The following is an 11,723-nucleotide window of genomic DNA, read 5'->3' on the forward strand; positions in this document are numbered from 1 at the left end:
GTGCAGTGATAGACATTTGGGTGACAATTAAAACCGAAAATCAGACATTGTTTTTCCATTGGAATTTGGTTGTGCTTTTAGATGGTTGAAAGCATAGTGATAACACATTGGCGATTCAACTAACTTTTGGCTGTCTTTTTGAGTGGGTGAATATATGTTGTAATCTTATTGATCAACTTCTCAACCAAATATTACCCAATTATCCACGTTGAAATGATGTGGTGTGCCCAGTGGGTACGCTTCTCTCTGATGAGTTGGTTGGTGGACTAAGTGATGAAATGAAAAACAACCATATTAATGTAGTGTATGCTGTTTCTCAGTCGCATGAGGTCTTATTTTACATTAATAATCACTTATCCTATCAAGAGCAATGTAGAATAACTGACGGCACATAAAAACTTTGATGTGTATATGATAATAATGTATGTAATCACGATAAGGATATACATGTTTTACTTTATCTACAGTCATTCATTTAAACCTTGTCTTTTCCAACCCAGGATGTCTGGCAACCTGTCCCTCCTGAGGCCTCCATTAGTGGGTGTCACCGGGTCAATGCAACCCGCCCTCTCAAACATGTCCCAGTTTCCCCCTCTGGTTGACTGGGAGGCGCCCACCTTCACCCGAGCCGCCCAATTCCGGGTCGGCGCCACCTTAATCCTCTTCCTATTTGCCGCCTGCAGCAACCTTGCATTATTGGTCAGTGTGTGCCGGGGGCGTGGCCGGCGCCTGGCTTCTCACCTGCGACCACTCATCATGAGCCTGGCCGCCGCCGACCTGATGATGACCTTTGTGGTGATGCCACTGGACGCCATTTGGAACATCACGGTGCAGTGGTATGGCGGAGATGCCACGTGTAAGATGCTATGCTTCCTCAAGCTGTTTGCCATGCACTCGTCAGCCTTCATCCTGGTGGTGGTCAGTTTGGACAGGCACCACGCCATCCTGCACCCGCTGGACTCACTCAACTCCCACCACAGGAACAAGAGGATGCTGGGTCTGGCCTGGGGCCTCAGCGTGCTTCTGGCTTTACCACAGGTGAGTTAAAACCCCGGTAGCCTTATTTACTATAAATAGTGTGGCACTCCAAGAAATTCAAGGTAAATTCCTTAAAGTGAAAGTGATTTTGATAATTCCTGGTATGTTGTTGAGATGTCGTGTTCATGCCAAGTGCAGCTCTAGCTGTGGGTTAGTCAAGGCACTTAGAAATGTATATTTACATTTGAGCAATTTAGCAGATGCTTTTATCCAAAGCTACTTAGAGTAAGTGCATTCATCTTAAGATAGCTAGGTGAGGGCCTCCCGAGTGGTGCAGCAGGTCTAAGGCACTGCATCGCCATGTTGCGGTCTCACTACAGCCTGGGGTTTGATCACCGGCCGTGACCTGGAGTCCCATATGGCGGAGCACAATTAATCCAGCATCGTAGGGTTAGGGGAGGGTTTGGCCGGGGGAGCTTTACTTTGTTGATTGCGCTCTAGTGACTCCTTGTGGCGGGCCGGGCACCTGCAGGCTGACCTCGTCGTCAGTTGAACGGTGTTTCCTCCAACATATTGGTGCAGTTGGCTTCCAAGTTACGGGGGCAGGTGTTAAGAAGCGTCTTTTGGTCAGGTCATGTTACGGAGGACGCATGACTCAACTTTCACCTCTCCCGAGCCTGGCAGCGATGAGACAAGATCGGAATCACAAAATTTGTAAGAAAAAGGGGGTAAAAAATGACATTAATAAATAAATAAAAATAGATAGCTAGGTGAGATAACCACATGTCACAGTTGTCATAAGTACATTTTGCCTCAATACAGAAGTTTTTTTTGGGGGTGGGTAGCGAGGGGGGAGACTAAGATGTCTTATTTAAGATATTCTTTGAAGTGGAAGGGTTTCAGTTGTTTTTGGAAGATGGGCAGAGACTCTGTTGTCCTAGCTTCAGGGGGAAGCTCGTTCCACAATTGGGGTGCCAGGACAGAGAAGAGCTTTGCCTGGGCTGAGCGGGAGTGTACACATTATCAATCAGTTTGCACAGATGTTTCAAGTACCAATTAACACTCTCAACCCAGTGGCTGATGGGAGATGACAGGTGAAAGGATGGCTGAGGTCACCAATTGTGACAGATACTGAATTAATTTGGTCAAGGTCAAGCGTACATCTAATACACACACACATACACACACAGTGACGAACGAGGAGGCATTACCTACGATTCTGTTCCTGCATGGTATACTGTACTCAACTGTCATCTCAACTGTCATCTGTGCACACATACTGATGGACCTAAATGGGGATTTAGTGAATATAGGCTGGGGATCTCCCTGGCTCTTTGGCACGGTGTTCCTTGAATCAAAAACACAATCCTGTCTGCTGTATCAAAAAAGGAAATTAAAGATGCCTCAGTGTAATCTTGAATTTGTTTTGGGCTACAACCTATTCAAATTCACACTGCGGGGCATCTTTTTTTTCCCTGTAAAAAAATACATAAATAAATATATTACAAGTCATCTGATTTAGAATGTAGCCTAAGGAAATATAAAATGTACAGTAACATAATTTACTGTAGTTAGGATTATTCTTAGGTATATTCTTGCGCAGTGTGTAAAATGGTTTCAAAGAGTAATGGCATACTACTGCAGCACAACTTCAAAGTAGTACAGGCTTCTTCTCTACATTGTTTGGATGACTTACTTCAAGCGGCAGGACTGTTTGCTTGAATGGGGGAGAGTGTCAAGGTGTGGGACGGGAGGTTCGGGGGGGGGCACGCGTCCCTCATAAGAATAGATTTATTAATCTGAGTAGACAAATAAGCCTAATTTGCTGTCAGAGTGGCGCCGGGGCTGCTGGGGAGTTTTATCAGTGCACCTGCTGGTAGGCGAGTGATTCACCACAGGGCATGAGCATCTTGAACGTCTCGCCTCAGGCTCTTCCCCTGTAATTTAATTTTCAGGGCTGCAGAGTGCAGAGGGGCACAACAGGATTTACGTATCAGTGCCACACCGTCAGAGATCCCACGTAATCACCACCCCTATGCAGCAGAGGGGCAAGAACAAGGGTGTAGATAGACAGATAGGGATATGCCTTCTGGAGTCTTCCTGGAAATGAGGAGGCATTTCAGCGAGAAATCTTTAAATTCCTGGCATGCTGATATTAGTTAGTTAATTGTGCCCCCCAGAGTGTGAAATGTGATTTATATTCCTGAGAATTCGGAAAGTGCAACATCAGCAGTGGGAGGAGGGAGATGTTGTAAAAGCAAGTATTTAAAGACTGAAAACAATCTAACGTTTTATTAATACATGGGGGATTGGAAAACAAGTCAAATTGCATTGTTGCAAAAAGCGAACAACTCTGTCCCCAACTCAGATTGGATACAATTAGTATAAAATCATAAATCAATTCAGTATTTAGATATGTCTGTCATAGTGATTTATGTCCCCAAATAATTTTGAAAGCCATTGCAGAGTATGGATCCACCTTGAAAGTTGCCGTGATGCTACTGACCATTGCATTCATTAATCAGAAAATACTTCGGACTTGACTCAGCCACTGCATTTTCTCATTAAACCACCCATTTCTGGCTAGTGCTCTGGCACAAAATAGCAGCCAAGACCTCAACTGAGTTTTATACTTTGAATGTAGATTAAATTATCCCCAACATAACCTAAAGTAGTACTGTAGTATCCCACTGTATTTACAGTAGGTGGATTGTCATGCATCTTAGATGTTGTGGTTGTTGTTACTCAGTGACTTCCTGTTCCCCAGCTGTTCATCTTCCGGGCCATCAAGGCCGAGGGCGTAGACTTCACCCAGTGTGTGACCCATGGCAGCTTCAAAGAGCGATGGCAGGAGACGGTCTACAACATGTTCTACTTCGTCACTCTCTACGTGTTCCCCCTGCTGGTCATGAGCTTCTGCTACACACACATCCTCATTGAGATCAATCAACAACTCCACAGGAACAAAGGTACAAGCTAGCTATTCCAATCTGGCAACCACAATACTTGCATGGCCAAAATGGCAACCCCAGTAGGCCTATATGCTGTTCCAACATTAATTATACATTAACAATGTTCAGGAGAGATCTGATAGCTACATTGGCTTTAGGAAGCTACTAACCAGTGCCATACTTTTCCAGCTGGCGAGTCCTGCCTGAGACGCAGTGGCACAAACATGATCCCCAAAGCACGAATGAAGACTCTAAAGATGACCATCATCATCGTGATGTCCTTTGTGGTCTGCTGGACACCCTACTACCTCCTGGGTATCTGGTACTGGTTCCAGCCAGAGATGCTGCAGGTCACGCCTGAATACATCCACCACGCCCTGTTTGTCTTCGGCAACCTGAACACATGTTTTGACCCGGTCATCTATGGCTTCTACATGCCCTCATTCCGGGCCGACCTGGCCATGTGCTGGTGCTATAGAAGAAGGGACATTAATATGTCGCCCAGGTCTCTGGACCGCCTGTCCACCCACCAGGGCCCCCACAGTGGAGAGCAGGACTCTGACGCCCCCGGTGTGGAACAGACCAAAGAGACTGGAGGTGACGGTAGATGACTGGCGCTGACAGTAAGTACATCTGTAAGGTTGGAGAGCTGAGGGAGAGCAGACCTGGAAATGAGCGCTACTAGGGAGTATGTAGACCGATCTACTTATTCTGTGAGGTGAAGACAGTGGCAGGCTTAACAGCACCGCCAAAATGTCTCCCCTCTGATTGTACGCCCATCTTTGACATTTTGAGGACATTGTTGAAGCATGGGAGGAGGCACTTGAGTTTGGGGTCAAGCCCAACCGGAGATGAAAGGGATAGATGGATAAAGAGACAAAACTATCTTGGAAGCCAAGGGTTCAAATCCTTCAGGATTACCTTACCCAGAAAATATATGTTTTCTGGGCCTAATCTACAGCGATAAGCACCATGGCTAAGGCCGTTCAGAGGTAGACTTGGGAGCCACCCTGATTTTGTGAGCTTACATGAATGGTTCGTTGTTTCCAAGAGGTCCAGAGGGAGGCAGAACAGAACCCACTGGGCTGCAACACTTTTCTGCCAACGTTGGGTATCCAGTTATACAGCAATAGTTAAGCACATGCCATTCTATTTCAATTACTATCAAATGGAAAGGCAAACTCATTTTAAGCGCCGTTCCACAACTTTCTACGAACCATTAAAACCCTTGGCTGTCCCCTGATATATACAGTGCCTTGCAAAAGTATTCGGCCCCCTTGAACTTTGCGACCTTTTGCCACATTTCAGGCTTCAAACATAAAGATATAAAACTGTATTTTTTTGTGAAGAATCAACAACAAGTGGGACACAATCATGAAGTGGAACAACATTTATTGGATATTTCAAACTTTTTTAACAAATCAAAAACGGAAAAATTGGGCGTGCAAAATTATTCAGCCCCCTTAAGTTAATACTTTGTAGCGCCACCTTTTGCTGCGATTACAGCTGTAAGTCGCTTGGGGTATGTCTCTATCAGTTTTGCACATCGAGAGACTGAAATTTTTTCCCATTCCTCCTTGCAAAACAGCTCGAGCTCAGTGAGGTTGGATGGAGAGCATTTGTGAACAGCAGTTTTCAGTTCTTTCCACAGATTCTCGATTGGATTCAGGTCTGGATTTTGACTTGGCCATTCTAACACCTGGATATGTTTATTTTTGAACCATTCCATTGTAGATTTTGCTTTATGTTTTGGATCATTGTCTTGTTGGAAGACAAATCTCCGTCCCAGTCTCAGGTCTTTTGCAGACTCCATCAGGTTTTCTTCCAGAATGGTCCTGTATTTAGCTCCATCCATCTTCCCATCAATTTTAACCATCTTCCCTGTCCCTGCTGAAGAAAAGCAGGCCCAAACCATGATGCTGCCACCACCATGTTTGACAGTGGGGATGGTGTGTTCAGCTGTGTTGCTTTTACGCCAAACATAACGTTTTGCATTGTTGCCAAAAAGTTCAATTTTGGTTTCATCTGACCAGAGCACCTTCTTCCACATGTTTGGTGTGTCTCCCAGGTGGCTTGTGGCAAACTTTAAACAACACTTTTTATGGATATCTTTAAGAAATGGCTTTCTTCTTGCCACTCTTCCATAAAGGCCAGATTTGTGCAATATACGACTGATTGTTGTCCTATGGACAGAGTCTCCCACCTCAGCTGTAGATCTCTGCAGTTCATCCAGAGTGATCATGGGCCTCTTGGTTGCATCTCTGATCAGTCTTCTCCTTGTATGAGCTGAAAGTTTAGAGGGACGGCCAGGTCTTGGTAGATTTGCAGTGGTCTGATACTCCTTCCATTTCAATATTATCGCTTGCACAGTGCTCCTTGGGATGTTTAAAGCTTGGGAAATATTTTTGTATCCAAATCCGGCTTTAAACTTCTTCACAACAGTATCTCGGACCTGCCTGGTGTGTTCCTTGTTCTTCATGATGCTCTTTGCGCTTTTAACAGACCTCTGAGACTATCACAGTGCAGGTGCATTTATACGGAGACTTGATTACACACAGGTGGATTGTATTTATCATCATTAGTCATTTAGGTCAACATTGGATCATTCAGAGATCCTCACTGAACTTCTGGAGAGAGTTTGCCGCACTGAAAGTAAAGGGGCTGAATAATTTTGCACGCCCAATTTTTCAGTTTTTGATTTGTTAAAAAAGTTTGAAATATCCAATAAATGTCGTTCCACTTCATGATTGTGTCCCACTTGTTGTTGATTCTTCACAAAAAAATACAGTTTTATATCTTTATGTTTGAAGCCTGAAATGTGGCAAAAGGTCGCAAAGTTCAAGGGGGCCGTATACTTTCGCAAGGCACTGTATATATACACCATGCTGCTTACAGTATGTCACACTGCCTGCTGTCTGCCTACAGCTTGCTTTTTCATGCAACACTGTGTCCTTACAATGCCAGGCTGCATGAGATGATCTCCATAGCCACAAATCACTATACAGAACTGTCAAATTACAAAAATAATTACAAATACAGTAGGTAGTCCAATAAAATGGTTGGCCGTTTCACTCAGAAGACAAACAGTCCAGAGAACTGTCACATACAGTGCATGTCATGGAGAGAAACATCATTTGTATTGTACTTATTATTCATGCATTCACTTCAGCCATTCAGGCTTGAAAACCAAAGCACAACTACAGAGTACTATAATACACTGAGTGTACAGAATATTAGGAACACCTTCCTAATATTGAGTTGCCCACCCTTTTGTTCTCAGAACAGCCTCAATTCGTTGGGGCATAAACTCTACAAGGTTTCAGAAGTGTTCCACAGGGATGCTGGCCAATGTTGACTCCAATGCATCCCACAGTTGTGTTAAGTTGGCTGATAGTGGATCTCTACTCCGAATAGAAGAAATCCACTCGCAGATGGATACACTGTTGTCATGAAGGTATGCACCGGATTGGCAATGATGTTCAGATATCCTGTGGCATTCAAAAGTCACTCCAGTTTTATCAAGGGGCCCAATGTGTGCCATGAAAACATGACTAACTGTAGCCTGTCTGTTGCTGCTCTACAAAATTTGTGTCAGCCTCCTCTGTCCTCTTTCATCAATGACCCTTTTTCAACCACTGGCCTGCCAATGGCTGGATGTCCTTTGGGTGGTGGACCATTCTTGATATACACGAGAGAGAAACTGTTGAGCGTGGAAAACCCAGCAAACCCATTCACCGTCTGAATGGCACACATGCACAATCCATGTCTCAGTTGTCTTAAGGCTTATAAATGATTATTTAACCTATCTCTTCCCCTTCATTGACACTGATTGAAGTAGATTTAACAGGTCACATCAATAAGGGATCATATCTTTCACCTTGATTCACCTGGTCAGTCTATGTCATGGAAAGAGCAGGGTTTTGTACACTCGGTGTATATGGCAGCAGAGTGCAGACATGTGGAATCCATAATGCATCAAGCCCATTAATCGTACCATTGTGCTAAAGGGCCAAGAAGATACTTGTTAGTAGGGTCACAAGTAGTGGGCTAAGCCATAGTCAATACGCTATACAAATCAGTTCTCCTGATCATTCTCCTGTAGCTACGGTATGCTCTGAGGCTTGAGGCAGCCAGATGGATAGTCATGTAAGAAAAATATCATGGGATGTCTGTCCTGGGGGTATACACTATACACATACTGTATGCTCACCTTCTTATGGAATGTTCCAAATATCATATACTCAGAGGTATGAATTCACTTGGGGGTTGTTCCATCCCACCCAAAATCTGTATGTTCCTGAGCCGGTAAGAGTTCCATCCCACCCAGATTTTGGGTGGGATGGAACAACCCCCAAGTGAATTCATAACTCTGAGTATATGATATTCGGAACATTCCATAAGAGTATGAAACAACCTCTCCCTCAACGTGAGCAAGACAAAAGAGCTGATCGTGGACTACAGGAAAAGGCGGGGTGAACACACCCCCATTCACATCGACGTGGCTGTAGTGGAACGGGTCGAGAGTTTCAAGTTCCTTGGTGTCCACATCACCAACAAACTGTCATGGTCCAAACACACCAAGACAGCCGTGAAGAGGGCATGACAAAACCTATTCCCCCTCCGGAGACTGAAAAGATTTGTAATGGGTCCCAAGATCCTCAAAAACGTTTGACAGCTGCACCATCGAGAGCATCCTGGCAGGTTGCATCACCGCCTAGTATGGAAACTGCTCGGCATCCGACCGTAAGGCGCTACAGAGGGTAGTGCATACGACCCAGTACATCACTGGGGCCACGTTTCCTGCCATCCAGGACCTCTATACTAGGCAGTGTCAGAGGAAAGCCCTAAAAATTGTCAAAGACTCCAGTCACCCAAGTCATAGACTGTTCTTTCTGCTACCGCACAGCAAGCGGTACCGGAGTGCCAAGTCTAGGTCCAAATGGCTCCTTAACAGCTTCTACCCCCAAGTTATAAGACTGCTGAACAATTAATCAAATGGCCACCCGGACTATTAACATCGACACCCCCCCCCCCCCCCCTTGTTTTTACACTGCTGCTACTCGCTGTTTACTATTTATGCATTGTCACTTTACCCCTACCTACATGTACAAATTACCTCGACTAACCTGTACCCCCGCACATTGACTCGGTACCGGTACCCCCTGTCTATAGCCTCGTTATTGTTATTTTGTGTTAATTTTTATTCGATTTTTTACTTTAGTTTATTTAGTATATATTTTCTTAACTCTGTTTCTTGAACTGCATTGTTGGTTAAGGGCTTGTAAGTAAGCATTTCACGGTAAGGTCTACACCTGTATTCGGCGCATGTAACAAATGCAATTTGATTTGATTTGATTTGAGGTGATGCCTTGAACCTTGTGGGGGAAAACAGACATTTGCCAAATTATACGAAAAAAGACAATTATGCTAATGCCGACACTTAATTGTTTTTACCCACTTCAAGTACCAGACGAAGCAGGGTAGCAAGATAAAGCAAGATAACAAGGTATGGAAATTAATTTAGAATCAATACACAATGTACGTCTGTAAAGCATTGGAATGATTGTAATGTTCAGTGTATAGTATTTGCTGTTTACTGTTGTTCGGAATTCACAGGGTTATAAAGTAACAGGGTTGACAATAACAGGGTTGATGAGTTCATCTTAAAATCAGCCACAAATCCCCTTGTGACAGGGGGAATGGAAGCTTGTTCTGTGTGTTCAACAGGGAGTGGCAACTGAATGCAAGCAAACAATTAAATAAAAACATTTGTTTAAACATTTCTAGCCTTTCTGTCTATGGGGTAACAGAGTTGACGTGTTATGCTCGACCCACTCAGTGTTTCCACCACAAAACACCAGAAAATGCCACCAGCTCACCTGCTTTTACGCTGATTTGACTATTCATTTACAATGTTTCTTTATTTTTATACTGAAAAAGGAATCGTTTCATTATATTAAAACGAGAGTTCAGTTCACGTAACAGGATTGACCTTAAAATGAGGGACATAATACTTTAATTGAATCACTAATCACATGAAATAAATCAATCAATCAATCAAATGTATTTATAAAGCCCTTCTTACATCAGCCAATGTCACAAAGTGCTGTACAGAAACCCAGCCTAAAACCCCAAACAGCAAGCAATGCAGATGTAGAAGCACAGTGGCTAGGAAAAACTCCCTAGAAAGGCCAAAACCTAGGAAGAAACCTAGAGAGGAACCAGGGGTGACCAGTCTTCTTCTGGCTGTGCCGGGTAGAGATTATAACAGAACATGGCCAAGATGTTCAAACGTTCATAAATGACCACCAGGGTCAGATAAAAAATAATCACAGTGTTTGTAGATGGTGCAACAGGTCAGCACCTCAGGAGTAAATGTCAGTTGGCTTTTCATAGCCGATCATTCAGAGTTAGAGACAGCAGGTGCGGTGGAGAGAGAGTCCAAAACAGCAGGTCCGGTGAACAGTGAATAAATAATCATCTTCAGGAATGACGTTGTCAAAGCAACAAAATAACTAGGGCTTTACAATGATTGTGAAAACATGGAGAAGTTAGGGGTTAAGTGGGTTTAAATCTTCCAGAAGTCATAGAAGTTGCACATTTATTGAAGGCTCCATGTGGTCTATATTAATGAATCATATCATGAATAATCACTGTGAAAATAGAGCTTGAGAGAGATAAAGGAAGAGATGGAGGAAACCAGTGTAAATTAGAAATCAATTAATCTATCATAGCTGCCAGTGTTAGTGACATGTGGGGGTAACAACCATCCTGTGGTCCATGGAGGCAGAAGAGGTGTGCTGAGCTGACAGGGTTTAGTTCAACAGGAACAGAACAGCCCTCTTATCTACCGGAAGGTCTCTATAATGGCTCCCCATCCAGTTCAAAGAGCCATACTGTCAGACTTATCCTGCTTCATTCACACACACACAAGCATACACTTTCGCAATGTGCTGACATCAGGATGAGGCTGCTCATTAAAAAGGGCAGGTGGTGAGTGGGTGCATGTGCAAGCACGAGCGTGTGCGTGCTTTTTGTTGTCTCTTGATTATTATATTCCAAGAAGGGAAGAGAGCACCAGGCTCAAGGGATATGCTGAGGAATTCTCCCAGAGGCTTGGAAGACTGTCCTGGAAGACCGGAATATGAAATGCCTCCTCCTTCCCAGCTAGTTATGGGTAAAAGCCCACCGGGCACAGACATAATTTCAACGTCCAGTTTTGATTTACATTTGGTTGAGTTGTAACGTGAATTCAATGTGAAATCAACAAAAAATGTCACAATATCATTGGATTTAGGTTCAAAGTTTGGTGAAAAGAAATACTAATTTCCTTTTTGTTGATGACTTTTTGCAAATCTAGTTTTCCACGTCACTCAACGTCATCACATTGAATGTTCTTGTTGAAATGACGTGGAAACAAAGTTGATTCAACACGTTTTTTGCCCAGTGTGTAACAAACGTCATAGGTGGAAGAAGGTGAGGACCAAGGTTCATAATTATTTTAATTGAACACTGAAAAATACAAAAACATCAACGAACGAACCCGAAACAGTTCTGTCTAGTGCAGACACAGAGGCAGAAAAAAATCACCCACAACCAAAATGGGAAAAACAGGCTACCTAAGTATGATTCTCAATCAGAGACAACGATCGACAGCTGCCTCTGATTGAGAACCATACCAGGTCAAACACAGAAATGGAAAACATAGAAAAATAACATAGAATGCCCACCCCAACTCAAGCCCTGACCAAACTAAAACAGAGACATAAAAAAGGAACTAAGGTCAGGGCGTGA

The 11,723-nt window shown here is 43.7% G+C and overlaps 1 protein-coding gene across 1 annotated transcript; it reads left to right on the forward strand.

Annotated features, from left to right (window-relative positions):
- The first annotated feature begins 411 nt into the window (after window positions 1-411).
- Window positions 412-6,673, forward strand: LOC110513414 (gonadotropin-releasing hormone II receptor-like). Its single transcript, XM_036964154.2, has 3 exons — window positions 412-1,038; window positions 3,746-3,947; window positions 4,119-6,673. Exons 1-3 carry the CDS (start codon window positions 412-414, stop codon window positions 4,538-4,540), a joined length of 1,251 nt encoding a protein of 416 aa, XP_036820049.2. The 3' UTR covers window positions 4,541-6,673.
- The last annotated feature ends 5,050 nt before the right edge of the window (window positions 6,674-11,723 follow it).

Source organism: Oncorhynchus mykiss, chromosome 3 (assembly GCF_057628025.1).
Source record: "Oncorhynchus mykiss isolate SJ-2025 chromosome 3, ASM5762802v1, whole genome shotgun sequence".
NCBI lineage: Eukaryota > Metazoa > Chordata > Actinopteri > Salmoniformes > Salmonidae > Oncorhynchus > Oncorhynchus mykiss.

Excerpts from the sequence above, each read along its gene's own strand:
- LOC110513414 (XM_036964154.2), top strand. The coding sequence starts at position 412 with ATGATAATAATGTATGTAATCACGATAAGGATATACATGTTTTACTTT. Across the intron at positions 1,039-3,745 it reads TGCTTCTGGCTTTACCACAG|CTGTTCATCTTCCGGGCCAT; the intron begins GTGAGTTAAAAC and ends CCTGTTCCCCAG. Across the intron at positions 3,948-4,118 it reads ACAACTCCACAGGAACAAAG|CTGGCGAGTCCTGCCTGAGA; the intron begins GTACAAGCTAGC and ends ATACTTTTCCAG.